We start from the raw sequence: 15,411 nt of genomic DNA, 5'->3' as shown, positions 1-15,411 counted from the left end.
CAAATGAAGATAGAAGAATACGGTTTGTTTTATTTAAAAGCAGAGACTATATTCTTTCATTGGACATATTGTTTGTTTATATATTCTCTACAGAAAATGTACTGTGAGCCATTAAAATTTGGTGAAGCTGTTAAAAAACGCTGGCATAGGCTGGCAACTTTTTAAAAAAAAGGCTGGCGGGGAAAGAGTTAAAATAGTTTATTAATAGCGATTAAATAAATCGTTATATTTCCTTTTTATTTCTTTATTAGGTTAGAAAAAGGTTTTGAGTATCAGGCACAGAACGCAGTTTGATTGTCAACCGCGCCCAGTCTTCTTAAATTCCTCTATTAACTTCGGCTGTCGCTGTAAGAAAATAAATTATACGGGTGCATGCCACACGACTACATGCTGCCTTCTGTCACCGTGTATCAAACTTGTCAATATATTTGGTTTGTTGGACATCAACCAGCCCTGCTCAGATTGGCGTGTACTGAAGGAAAAGGTTCCTGTCAATAATTGCTGTCATGTTAGGTCTGCGCAGCGCATACAGTGTAAAACTTAGTAAAACACAAGCTTAACATTACTCATCATTACAGTCTTACAGTAGTTCCCACAATGTAGGCATAAATATGTACGTATATACAAAGTAGCTTGTTGTATACTGTGAGGTATTTCTAAGAAGGAATGTCTGTAATCAATTGCTCTCGTGTTAGGTTTGCGCCGTGCACGCATAATGTTGAAAACATAATAACTCACAAACTTAACATTACTTTGTTTTGCTGAGAGAGTGTGCGCTTTTCTTACGGCAGGGCTCTAGACTAAATTTTTGAACTGGTTGCACTGGTGCGCCTAACATTTTTTCTTGGGTCCACCAACACAAAAGTTAGATGCACCCAAATTTTAGACCTCATCGCTTATAACGGATTAAACATTTTACTGGTTTTACCAGTTCTCTTTTTTTAGATGTCCATATAGGCAAAATTTACTTGTAAATGATTCACTAACAATCTGGTCAACATAAAGTTCTTTATGTACAGCCCAAATCTAAAAGAAAGGGGCTTAAAGTGCTTCAGTGAACTGAAATTGAAACTTAAAAGATCTCAAGATAAATGGACCAGGGCTTGACTGCTCCGTGTCAGAGCATTGCTTATGATTTTCGGACGGATCAGGCCTTAACTTAACATTATTCACGATAAAATTGTCAATTCTTCTTTTCATCTTCCCTCATCATCCCCTGCTACATCCACTCTGTTTAACTGACGGACCTAGTCTACTCACCTCTCTGTCTGACTGCAGCACACTCATTTTCAAACGTACACACCAGAGGTTGCGCTACATTTTTTATTGTCCGTCATTTTGACTGACAGTCTCGTCAAAAATCTGTCATAATCTATTATTACCCGTCACTATGGTGCAAGGTGGCGTTAGGTGGTAATTAGTATGTTCATGACGTCCGAAAATACTGTACAAAAGCGTTTGAATAAATCAAAAGTAAGGAAAATGTTGCAGGGCACACTTAAAAAACGAGAGCTCCGCCATTATCACTACACAAGGAAACTAACAAACATTACGGACAACAACTAATAATCAGTGAATCAAGTTTTACGTTGTTTATCATGTGCATAGTGTCTGGACTTTTGATCATCCCTTGCTTGTTTTGCCATCGTGGTCCGGCTCGCGTGAGCAGCTGAACTGGTATAACTCCCGGTGCTGCAGACTGGGAGCTCTGTCATCAAGAAAACATGATATAAAAAAACTTTGCATGCCATAATTTACACAGGACTGGCGGGAAATGTGCATTGATACTCAAACATTCTTCATGTTATGTGGTTTACTTTAATAGGTAAACTGTCTTTCCCGCGTCCCAGCGCGACATCCGACGGGTTTTCCCAGATCGCATCACATATGTCCAGTTAGTAACAATGACAGGTGAAAACGCGCAGGTCGCTTCGTGAGCATATCACGCTGAAGGGAAACGGGGATTAACAAATTGCCCTCATTGTGATCCGCCAAAATGACGGTTGGCCTTCAGATTTTTCCGTCACTGGTAAAAAATCTGTCAATGACAGAGAATTTTGGTTAAGGCGATCTCTGGTACACACACGTACAGGAATATCTGGACCACGGCCAATCACAGGGGGGGAGGGTCTGCCCTTCACTATCTCTGATTGGTTTAGACCACGATATTGGCCTAATGTGTGTCTGTTGTTGAATCAAAGGGAGACATTCAGAGTTGCAGAGACTTTTTTTCTCCCTTGAACGGCTGGTCGCACCGGTGTGACCTCTGATTATTTTTAGTCGCACTATTGAAAAATAAGGTTGCATTTGGACCAAATTGGTCTCACTCTAGAGCCCTGAAACCAGCACTTCATAATTTGGTTCCCTGGTTGTTGAGATCCATACTGGTACAATTGGAGAGGTTTGAATATTGTTCATATCCTGTAAAGCTCTGTTGGATGTTGCTTCACTCATAGCCTCTTTATTCTGTTCCAGCTCTGACTTTCTTTCCTTCAGCTTATCTTTAGATTGTTCTAATTGTTGGAAGTTCTTTGCCGCTTTGGTGCGGTCTTCATGTAGACGCGATGGGTGTTTCTTTTGACATTTCTCACAGACACTTCTGTTTTCACAGTTCTTCGAGCCATGGTCAGGTATCAAACGATAACTTGTTAATTTGAAAAAACTTAATTCGCTCTGCGACACCCTTCTCAGCAAACTAATAGCAAATTTTAGCTTCCTTTGTAAGAAATGTCACAAATTGACTGAATGAGGGAAAGGTCTTGGTTTCTTCTATGATTTCTATATCCTGACGATTCTGCTTGCTCTCTAACAAGGTATGCTTTGCTGCATTCTTGATGTGAAATTTGTGCATTTCCTGTCGAGGTAAGCACTGATAAGAGCTGCTTAACTTAGGTACGTGTTTCTTTTCCACAGGTTTGCACTCATGAAGTAGCTCTTTTGTGTCGTCCTTCAAGTCATTGTTCTGCACATATGTGCTTTTGCCGCATTCAACCTTTTGAGTGTCTCCAAGCGCTCAAGCTCTCTTTTCTTGTCCTCTAATGCTTTGCTTTCCATCTGGCAGCATTTTCATCTTCAATCTTAACATGTAGCTTAGCCTCTTCCTCTTCTAGTTGTAGTTGTCTCTCAAGAGCTTCAGCCTCTTGTTCTGCTTTTCTCATTTTTTCATCAGCGTCAAGTTGTTCTTCCAGTTCCTGCTCCTGTTGTAATATTTTTAAAGTTGCTTCAGTAGCAGCCATTTCTGCAGGAGCTTCTTGTTTCTTACTCGAGGACAGGCTTGAACCTCTGAGTTGTGTGTAGACTGAGAAGATGATCTAGAACATCCATGGCTTGAATTTGAGTTATGAAAGACTATAGATGAGAACACAGAGCCTGTGTCCGTACAGAGTCCAAAGGATCTTGATCTTCAGTTTTTTCACCTAGGCGCCTTCATGCTGATTCAACTATCATCTTTGTGACTGGTCCACAAGTGTCTATTCTGCGACCAGTGTTGGGTAAGTTACTCTGAAAAAGTAATTAATTACTAGTTACTCATTACATATTCAATAGTGTAATTAGATTACTGTCCAAATTACTCTGTCCAAAAAGTATTTAGTTACTCATTACTAATTACTTTCTATATCCTACATCGACCTTGATTAGTTAAGTGATTCAAGGATAGACATGAAACGGCTTATTTAATTCATTCAAATAAATAATATTATTAACTGACCAAAGTATTACAAATGTGAGCACAGATTTTAAAGTAAGACTTTGAATTTTGATGTCAATTACACTATTGCACACGCATATATTTCACAAAGTATTTAGTTTAAGTACATCAAAAGTAACTGTAATTAAATTACAGAAAACTTATGAGTAATCCCTTACTTTACTTTTTCAAGGCAAAAGTAATTAAAATACAGTAACAAATTACTAAGCAACTAGTTACACCCAACACTGTCTGCGACTAGTATCGCTGTCAGGACTAGCATTTTGCCCAAACTCTTCATAGGCAACATTTACATCTTCTTAAACACAGTTGATTGTACATATGAGACTTCTTGTCAGCATATCAATGGAGAGACAGTCCATAAGTCTTTTTCTCGCATCTTTAACCAGAGCCTACCACTTTCCATAAGAGCCACAAAAATGATTGAAAAGTCTTGTTACCTTTTCTTCATGTAACTCTTTACCTTTCTCAGTAAACTTGCATATTCTTTGACTTCTTTGTAGCTCTGGATCTGTTGCGTCATCATCAACTACTACTGCATGTACTTCTACGTCTTCCTTGGATTCTAACTGCTCATGTGATTGCGCAGCCTTTGCTACATTTTCTTCGCTACACCTTGTAGTCTGACCACCTTCTGGCATTTTCGACTTTAGATTAACCTCAGTTTCCTAACTGCACAATTTTACAGATACACTTTTACAAATTCTAACACAGTATACAGAGCTAAGTTAGTATTTTATTTTTATTGATAAAGAGTAGAGAGGGAATAGAAGTCAGAACTGATCAGTCAGGTGTTGATGGAAGAGATGAGTTTTCAGACGTTTCTTAAAGATGGCTACAGAATCTGCAGATTGGTGCTTATTACTAAAGGAGAACTTTATCTTGCATCCAATGACCTTATTAATCTTAGTAGGGTATAATTTAACTTAAATTATGAATTTAAAAGGTGAACTATTCCACTCTTAGGCTGCGATCAAATACCCCCACTTGCGGTCACTAGGAGACCCGAGCAAAACGTCCCAATACATATCCAGAACGTGATGCATTGATGGGATAGACTTAGCCCTCAATACGGCTCGGAAGCAGTTGGAAGACATTGAATAGTTTTACATGTGTGCTCACTCTGCATTATGCTATAATAATAACACATCTGTGCTGCCTTCATTTCAAAATCGATCCAATTATATCAAGAGACAGGAGTTAAACAGACATGGGATTAGGATGTACCTTGTTGTCTTTCAAATAATTGTCAACAAATAATTTTGTTGTCGAGTAGTCGTTTGATTTCACATGATGTATTTTAAGGGCCGTAATAACGTGGTTTGACCTGTGGGGCGCTGTAGCGCGACTTCAGTCGGTTTATTTTAAGGCACATGTGTTATGTAATGCGTCAGGAGTGCATCCTTACTGTGAATTTAAAAAGCATCCAGAGTTACAGAGCCGAGCGTTCTGTGACGATTGCCACAGAGAGATTTTTGCATTTTATACCTATTTCGTCTAGCATATAAACACATTAACCCACCTTCAGTCGGTTTATTTAAAGGCACATGTGTAATGTTATGTGACAGGAGTGCATCCTTACTGTGAATTTAAAAAGCATCCAGAGTCACAGAGCCGAGCGTTCTGTGACGATTGCCACAGAGAGATTTTTGCATTTTATACCTATTTCGTCTAGCATATAAACACATTAACCCACCTCCAGTCGGTTTATTTAAAGGCACATGTGTAATGTGACAGGAGTGCATCCTTACTGTGAATTTAAAAAGCATCCAGAGTCACAGAGTGAGCGTTTTGCAGTGCGGGAGGATGACATTCTGCAAACTCGATCTTGGTCCTCCAAAAACATGTTCTCTTAGAAGCTGAAGTGTATCATTTAAAATTATCAATCTCTACCTCCATAAAAGGATTCATCCTTTCTGCTGAATAAAAAATAAAACCCTGACCAAAATAGCATAGAAAATGTAATGGGTTATGGTAATTGAATTGGTTTCATTGGAAACTATAATATAATGGTCTAATGTCTATTGGTACATGATGAATTCTATTGGTGGGAATAATGCCCAAAACAAACCACAGTTTTGTAACGGTTTTAATTAAAAAAGTTTAAATGGAAACCATTCAAATTTCTTTGATGGGTTCTATTGGGTTTCTATTGTTTTTTCGCACTGGGGTAATAATGTCCTGGTTTGGTTGGCTTGACAGAGCTAAAATACTGTTCTTTATTCTAAGCTTATTATGTTGGCTTGACAAAGCCAACATACTTTTCTTTGTTCTAAGCTTATTATGATGTTGGCGAAACAAAGCCAACATACTGTTCTTTGTTCTAAGCTTATTATTATTATTATTATTATTATTATGTTGGCTTGACAGAGCCAACATACTATTCTTTGTTCTAAGCTTATTATTATTATTCTTATGATCCGCAACATTTCTGACTGCTACTCCTCCTAGAGCTTTCAAGCTACATGCACCAAACTTTCCACAAACCTTCAAACTGGTCTGACTTTAGTTGCTATACCTTAAACTGATCCAGGTTCTGGTTTTCGAAAGCCAGACTCTCAAAACCACCTATACTTATAATGGAAGAGGAAATATGCCCATATAAGGCGTTATAACTGTCCCGTGTTGAATATCTTCGCAGTACAACCACTTAGAGACAAGGGGGTGGACTCATTTGACTAAGGCAACCAATCCGTATCCCTGAAACTTCATTAAGCTACAAAGCCACGCCCATAGCAACAAAACATGTTAATTTAGCAACCATTTAACAAGACCTATAACTCTACATCAGAACATCAAAGAGACATGGGGGTTGGTTCGTTTCACTTAGGGCTTGACACATCATCAACTGACAGATGCTAAGCCACGCCCATAGCAACCAAACAGGTTACCCTAGAAACCATTTAGCAATGCCTATATCTCTGTATCAGAATATCATAGATACATGGGGGTTGGTTCGTTTTACTCATAGCTAAGAGAATAATCAAATGACAGATGCTAAGCCATGCCCATAGTAACCAAACAGGTTAGCCTAGCAACCATTTAGTAATACCTATATCTCTGTATCAGAACATCATAGATACATGGGGGTTGGTTCGTTTAACTCATAGCTTTGAGTATAATCAAATGACAGATGCTAAGCCACGCCCATAGCAACCAAACAGATTAGCATAGCAACCGTTTTGCAATACCTATATCTCTGCATCTGAACATCATAGAGACACGGGGGTTGGTTTGTTCACTCATGGCTTGTAGTATCATACTAGCAACATGCTAATTATACTAGCGAAGATGCTAATCATGCTAACAACATACTATGCCCGGTCTTTACACAGTGGGGTCATATTATTTTTTCCATCATGTTAGAAGTTTATCAAAAAAACCTTTCAAACTATTTCAAACTCTTCAGTACAGGCTTTGTCAAGCCAACATTAAGTTTGTACTCGAACTTTACAATCTGGTTATTATTATTATTATTCTTATCGTCCCCAAAATTTCTTACTGCTACTCCTCCTAAAGCTTTCAAACTACATCCACCAAACTTTCCACAAACCTTCAAACTGGTCTGACTTGAGTTGCTATATCTTTTTAAACTGATCCAGGTTCTGGTTTTCGAAAAGCGGACTCTCAAAACCACCAAATTTCCCATAGACTTAACATTGGGACAAACTTTGACGGCTCATAACTCAAAGTAAGGATGTCGTAGAAACTTGTGAGTTACCACGTTTGAAGAGTCTGGCAGGCTCTATAAGAACATATATCACAATGGGGTGTCAATTTAACCCATGGGGTGTAAGAGCCCCCCAAAATTCCCCCTATACTTATAATGTAAGGACGTTATAACTGTCCCATGTTGAATATCTTCGCAGTACAACCACTTAGAGACAAGGGGGTGAACTCATTTTACTCGGGCAACAAATCAGTATCCCAGAAACTTTATTAAGTTACGAAGTCACGGCCTTAGCAACCATTTACAGTACCCTTGCAACCGCTCCCATAGACTCCCATTATATAAAGTCCAGATGGATATCTTTGCAGCACAGTGTCGTAGAGACAAGGGGGTGGGCTCATTTGACTAAGGCAACCAATCAGTATCCCTGAAACTTCATTAAGCTACGAAGCCACGCCCATAGCAACAAAACATGTTTACTAAGCAACCATATAACAAGACCTATAACTCTACATTCAGAACATCGTAGAGACATGGGGGTTGGTTCGTTTCACTTGGGGCTTGACGCAACATCAATTGGCTTCTGCTAAGAAACGCCCATAGCAACCAAACAGGTTAGCCCAGCAACCATTTAGCGATGCCCAATTCTCTGTATGAGAACATCGTAGAGACACAGGGGTTGGTTCGTTTCACTCACAGCTTAGAGTATCATCAACTGGCAGATGCTAAGCCACGCCCATAGCAACCAAACAGGTTAGCCTAGCAACCATTTAGCAATAGCTATATCTCTGCATCTGTACATCATAGAGACACAGGGGTTGGTTTGTTCACTCATGGCTTGGAGTATCATACTAGCAACATGCTTATTATGCTAGCGAACATGCTAATCATGCTAACAACATACTAAACCCGGTTTTTACACACTGGGGGCACATTCTTTTTTCCATCATGTTAGAAAAAGTTTAACAATAAATCCTTTTAAACTATTTCAAACTCTTAAGGACAGGCTTTGTTAAGCTAACATAAAGTTTGTACTCTAACATTACAATCTAGTTTTATTTGTTAGTTTAAATAGGTTAAACTCAATAATCAATCAAAACCAAGTGATTAACCTGCAAAATTATCATTGATTAGTCGAATAATTGTTAGATTGATCGTTTGTTGCTTTTTATTTATTCGTTTTTAAATAATATATAGGTTGCTAGGGCTGGGCGATATTCTGGTTCATACAGAATACCGGTGTGTGTTTTTGTCATGATATTCACGCTCTTAACTTTTGCTTCTGATTTACTTTTATATTGGAACTAGCAATGGGAGTCGATTCAACAGAGAAAAGGGCACAGAGAGAGAATATGATGTAGGGAGAGGTTGCATTTCATGTGTCTGTATCACCCACCCTCCCCTTGCCCAGAGTATTTTAAGATCTTCCCCTCCTTAACCACTCTTTGTTCAAATATAGCCATTTAACCCATTCAGGGTTTGATCTTTTTGCAAGATATCAACTTTTTTCTCTTGCTCAAAGTATTCATTAAAGGTGTAGTTCACTTTAAAATGACAATATCATGATAATTCACTCACCACATGTCATACAAGTCGCCTGTGTTTTATTTCTTATGTCAAAAACAAATTAAGGCTTATGAGGCCTTCATATAATGGACTTGAATGGGGGGGTGTTGGTTAAGGATTCCAACACCCCCCCTTGGAATTCATTTGGTTTAGGTTCCTGTCCTCTATGGGATCTTTTATTTTTTCCAAACTTTTTTGGATTTTAACATAATAATTAGTGGTGGGCCACATGCTGAGTTAACGTGAGACTCTTATTGCGCGATAAAAAAAAAATGTTGCCGTTAATCTATTCTTAAAGTTGGGTTGGGAGCTGGGTCTATACTACGCATGCTGTGATGACTTTCACCTTGATAGTTTAGCGCGGATCTATACCTAGCTGAATTGCACTGTACCGGGCGAGAGCGAGATTTTTCAACTCCCGTGATTTGCGCAATTCGCGTCATTTGCGCCGCCTCATCATCTCATGACCAGGGCTTTATTCGCGCGATTCGTGCCACAAGTAGGTCTATCGCGTCTTTGCATTGACTTAACATGTAAAACACTCGCGCTTGACGCGCCATTCGCGTTTGGTCTGAACACAACATAACGTTACTGTGAAATTACCACATCAAACGTGACGTGCTAACATGGATGCAGCTTTGAAGCCGCCGGGTTGCTTCAGTGAAAATTTATAATTTCCCAATGGAAACATCGACAAGACTAAGGTTGTTTGCACCTTGTGCAATGCGGAATTGGTTTAAAAAAAAAACTTTCCCTCAACAGGTAGTGGTCTAGCTTTAGTTGAAACCAGTACATTTGGATTGGCACCTAATGTATTATGGCTCCTATATGACATATCGCTTGTTGCTCCCTAACTCTTTGTAAATTGCTTTGGATAAAAGCGTCTGCTAACTGACTAAATGTAAATGTACTGTAGGAGCTCTTCCAGTCTCAAGTACCACCTAAACGCAAAGCATCCCTTAGCTAATGCGGAAGTAAACACAAGTACATCTTATTGAACATAATTTATTTTCATCACCAATTATCATAGTAGAACAGCTTTTTCAAGCAGTTTGTGATGCATTTTGGAAACAGGAGATGAGCCCCTGGTCTAATGCACCACCTGGCTTGAGAAACCCGTTCTCAAAGACTTACTTTTAGTCATTATTTGGGTAGCACACATATTCTGAATGCCTTCGGCAGAATTCAAATGAGCCATTTTAATCTAGAATAATCTAGATTAATTCCAAGATTAATCTAGATTAAAAAATTAATCTATGCCCACCACTAATAATAATACAATTTTTTTCCTTCATCTATTTCCTGCCACTATTTCAGATTTCGATTAATTTGTTAACCCCAACCCTCGTTTTTCAGATTAGGGAATTGGGACTGAGTTTCACAGATATTAGATAGATTGGTAATATGCATCAACAAAGTAAATATGTTAAATACTGACTTCACACTGGCTGAAGTTTATTTTCTTTGGTAGTTTAAATAAGCATGTTCTCTCTTTATCTGTACAGGAGCCAGGGTCCTACAACACCCCTCCCGTTCCTGGCAACACCATGACGCCACAACCAAGCGCCAACAGTGTTTCGGGTAACCATGGTAATGCAGCATACATGAAGCAGCAGCAGATGCATTTGAGCCAGCAGCAAAAACAGTTCCTGCAGAGACAGATGATGGCTGAACAGGTGCTAGTTTTACCTCTTCTATAGTAGGACTACTTTAGAAAACACTGTGTAGATACCTTGTAGATTTATACAAAATGCGTAGTCTGCTATTTACAATGCTAGTCATTAACTTTTAGTCATTTACCATTATCATTTACAGTCTTCTGTCCCCTCCTGTCTTTTTTTTTTTCAATTTAATCATCTGCAATACAGTCAGCTTTGTTTAACACATTGGCTGTGTCCCAGTTGAAAAAAAGATTGGTAAATTGAATATAATGTTGGACTTGTGTCATATGCTCCAAGTCAGGGCTCTTCAACCAGGAGTCCGCGGCCCAAAGGGGGTCCTCAGTTGAACTGCAAGGGGTCCGCTAAATACTGTTTACTCACTGGCAACTTTTTGTTAAAAATGTAAAGCATGGGTACAGAAATATTACAACCAATGTTATGTTACATCTGCAACATAAAAACCGGTTGGGCGAGAATCGTTGCAGTCTCCCTTCCGAAAAAAGTATGCAAGAGTGCAAATATAGTGCATTCTCATATGTTTCTGAACTTCTGTTCCCATTTGTTTAAGATGTAAAGAGATAATTTGACAGACAAATGACACCACAACGCTTTTGCATTGTAAACTCTGACAGAACTATCGTACTCTAAACTTGTGTTAATTTTCCTGTAACAGCCGCAAGCCAGCCACAATGCTGATTCACGAGAAAGACAACGGAGCTCAGAATCATAAAATTGCGGTGTGTTCTGCAACACAAAGACAGGCAAAAAAAAAGACACTTAATAATACGGCCCGATTTTACAACAGAATGCATAAAATATGTACTAATTCATTTCACATCCAGAGACAACCTCTACCTCCACTAGAATTGTCTTTGTGCCATTAACCAGGATCAGTCATCTCATTAAAGCCTAACTAAAAACTAAGGTTCAAATAAATGTGTAATTGTCCATATCACAGTATCATGCTGCAAATCCCTTAAAATAATAAAGCAATCTATATTAAAAACAAAAATAATACACAGAAAAGTATTTAGACTATGTGCAACAAATGGAGAAAATGAAAAGAATGAAAAATATTGAGGACCCCGGCTCTAAACTAAACTAAATTTAGGTTCCATATTTGTTTTAAAACCTCAATCATCTCTCCTGTGTCCCGCTCCTGTCACCATGCAACTAAAACAGGAGGTGACGCAACTAGGAAATCCTCTGAAGGCTAAAGTGTCTAATTTCAGTTTGCTTTATGGGTTTCCGAGTCTGTGTCCTTTGAAGTCAGAATTCTTGACCTCAAAGGTTGCAGCTTTCGAGTTACAAAACGGTTAGTGTGCCATATTTAAATCCATTCCACAAAATTATGACATTGTCTCCTCCAAAATCAATAGAGAACATGTCAAAAAGGTCTGAAGATTTCTTCGCAATAATCTAGTTGTTAAAGCAACCCAGAAGCTCTTGTTTTTTAGGGCTGTTCGGCACAAAGCGTTTTAATTAACAAAAGCAATACATTAAAAAGACTAAAATGTTTAAAATTGACATTGATTACTGTGATTAATTTCCCTTAAAGGTCCAGGTGTACATACAACAGGGGTCCTAGGATTGGGTACCAGACTCTGTACTTTAAAGGGCACTGACCGAATTACGTCGGAGTATTGATTCAAATTTAATCAATCGGTGGCAAATTCGGTACCTGAGAACGCATCGGGTACTGCGCGTGAGTAGGTACGAGAGAGAGAGAGAATTTTACTTCATGCTAAGCGAAACTAATACCTTTAATATTGCAGGCTGTCCTAATTCAACGTACAAAATGAAAATAAACACTTGACTCTACACATGGTTATCATATTTATATAATTTATTTCACTTGTTCTTGTATAGCATACAATAGCTTTAAGGAAATGCGTGCTCAGAAGCAGGGCACGCACACACATAACACTGCGCTGAACATTTAAGTTTGTTAAAGCGCTTTGTGTTTTCTGTCCACCAATGAATAAAATCATCTCATGAAGTCCCGAAACAAAGTTATTAGTGACAGATTAGAGCAGTCAATGGAAAGAGGTTTGTGAGGCCATCAAGGTGCAGTTTGAAGCTTTGAACAGTGCCGCAGGAGACTGATGCACATTTACATGATGTATTATAGTATGATCAACAGTATGTATATATATATATATATATATATATATATATATATATATATATATATATATACTGCTTTATGTATTATGGAATAGGCAATCTTACATAAAGCCATACATTAAAATAACGTGCTGAAACATTAATATATTAACAACCGAATGACGGCACTTATTAACAGTACGTCGATCAGCATCAACCGCTCATAATGCTAGGACTTTTCCTTGTAAAATATGAGCATGCACATATATACCAACTAAAAAACAGTTTGATTGATCAAAGAAAATATATTAAAGCCATAAAGATTTTAGACCAGACTTAAAACGCGTTAAAACATATTTACCGAATGACTGGATTTATTTACAGTCCGGAATGATTTCATGAATTAATAACTCAAAAATTTCTATTGTCATGAAAAAGTTTCTCTTTTCTCTTATACTCGATCCTAGCTCCGCACCGCAAGTCTCCATGTGCACTCGCAAGTGCACTTCCCAGCAACCTGCCAAAAACCAAATAGGTTGTTGTTTTAGGATTCAAAATTTGATTTTTAATGGTACTTTATAATAATATAAATATAATATTATCCCACTTTATTATTTTATTTATTGTTCATTAAAAAGAAACTACTTTTTTAATTTTATGTTTAACAGATAAATATAATTTGTCACACTGTGCAATGTGAGCACGAAACGGAATAACGATTGATTCCGCACTATGAAAGGCTTCATGGGATCTATTGTTTTTATTCCATTGCGTCATCACATCTCCCAATTGCATCACTCTATCGCAGGTAGTGTGAAACCCACTTAACTCATTCGCCGCCAGCCTCTTTAAAAAAAAATTGCCAGCCTACGCCAGCGTTTTTTAACATTTTCACCCAGCTTTAATGGCTCACAGTAAATTTTCAGTAAAAAATATATGGACAAACAATATAAAAGAACATAGTCTCACATGTTAAACAAAAGAAACCATATTCTTCTATCTTTATTTGTTCATTCTTTATCTCTTCGTAGATGTGGGTAGGTTTCTTCAAAAATGCATCATTTTGATTAAACAGCTGATATAATTAACGTTTTTTGTCAAAGATTCCACCGAGATTTCACTCGGAACAATCATTAAAAACCGCTAAAACATATGCGTTCTAGGTTCTGGGATTCTGTAATCTTTCCCAGTGGTGTGTAATAGTGCCACCTGCTGTACAACAGTGCAAACACTGATTGCCGTAATAACTCGTCTTTGGGGAAGCATTTTTTTAAATGAAGTGATAACACTTTAAATAAAAAGTTTACAAAAATGTTAATTTTCTCAGCTGTTTCAGTGATGCATTTTTAAAGAAAGCTACCCACATCTACGGAGTGATAAAAAACGAACAAATGAAGAAAGAATATGGTTTCTTTTGTTTAAAAGCTTCTTTCATTTGACATATTGTTTGTCCATATATTCTTTACAGAAAATTTACTGTGAGCCATTAAAGTTTGGTGAAAATGTTAAAAAACGCTGGCGTAGGCTGGCAGCTTTTCTTTTTAAAAGGCTGGCGGGGAATGAGTTAAGTGTCAGAAAATTCTTAAACTTTGGTGCCACAGTACTGTTTCTTACCTGGACATCACCAATAAAGTTCACTTACTACAAGACTTAAGCTTAATCCAACAGCATCAGTAAGATATTATTTCTTTATTATCTCATGTGGAGATGGTGGTCTAGTGGGTTAAACCACTGAACTGGTAAATCAAAGGTTGCTGGTTCGATCCCAGCAGCCACCACCAGTGTGTCCTTGAGCAAGACACTTTACTCCATGTTGCTCCAGGGGGATTGTCCCTGTAATAAGTGCACTGTAAGTCGCTTTGGATAAAAGCGTCTGCCAAAAGACTAAATGTAAATGTAAATTTCTGTCGCCTGCAGGAGAAACAGAGGCAGCAACAAGAACAGCAGTTGCAGAGGCACCTGACCCGTCCACCACCCCAATACCAGGACCAACAGAACCAGCAGGCCAAGCAGAGCCCATTCCAACAACAGCAACAGGTGTCCCAGTTCACAGGTACAACACCCTGCCTGGCCCAGCAGCACCCCTCTAGCTTTAAAGAGCATTTTATCTCTGGTATTTTCCATTATTTATTATTAACAGTAAATACCATCTGTTAAATACTGTACCTGATTTCACCTTGTAAGATCATACAGTATGTCAACCAAATTGCCTATTACCACCAGGCTGGGCTGCAGCAGCACATATGACCTGTCACATGTGAAAGTCGTTTGTGAATTCACCACTGGGTGGCGCAAAGGGACTGTTGGCACTATTGCTCAGTAATGCTGTAATGGTAGCATATTTACTTGTAAATTAAGACAAAATAGAAAAACTACATATTAGGGATAAAATAATGGTATTTCTACAAATTGCCTGATAATAATGCATTTTAACATTTATTTTGACTAATTGTTTATCATAGATTTCATTCAAATTCTTCAGATTTCAACTACTAAAATTAAAGCGTAATATTACAATGACTGGGATGCTTTTCTGTTTACTTTTTACTGTACACTACTAGCCAGTAATATTAATGTGTACATATTAAATGTTACAGTGATTTGCATAATTATGTGAAATAAAAGTTTATAATTATAAAGTTTATTAATTATATGAATTATAAAAGTGAATATCTCTGTTACTGTCACCAAATGTAGCC

General features: G+C 37.9%; 1 protein-coding gene across 2 annotated transcripts in view; it reads left to right on the top strand.

Moving 5' to 3' along the window:
* Window positions 1-15,411, top strand: part of maml1 (mastermind-like transcriptional coactivator 1) — a 68,263-nt gene that overhangs the window by 30,196 nt on the left and 22,656 nt on the right. For both annotated transcript variants that reach the window (XM_056769956.1, XM_056769955.1), the window contains exons 3-4: window positions 10,451-10,621; window positions 14,630-14,765. In XM_056769956.1, coding sequence (XP_056625934.1) covers window positions 10,451-10,621; window positions 14,630-14,765 — 307 coding nt within the window. The remainder of the gene's footprint in view (window positions 1-10,450; window positions 10,622-14,629; window positions 14,766-15,411) is intronic.

Source organism: Triplophysa dalaica, chromosome 16 (assembly GCF_015846415.1).
Source record: "Triplophysa dalaica isolate WHDGS20190420 chromosome 16, ASM1584641v1, whole genome shotgun sequence".
In the NCBI taxonomy this organism is placed as follows: domain Eukaryota; kingdom Metazoa; phylum Chordata; class Actinopteri; order Cypriniformes; family Nemacheilidae; genus Triplophysa; species Triplophysa dalaica.
The sequence above is the reverse complement of the archived record's forward strand: the minus strand, read 5'-3'. Positions and strand labels throughout refer to the sequence as shown.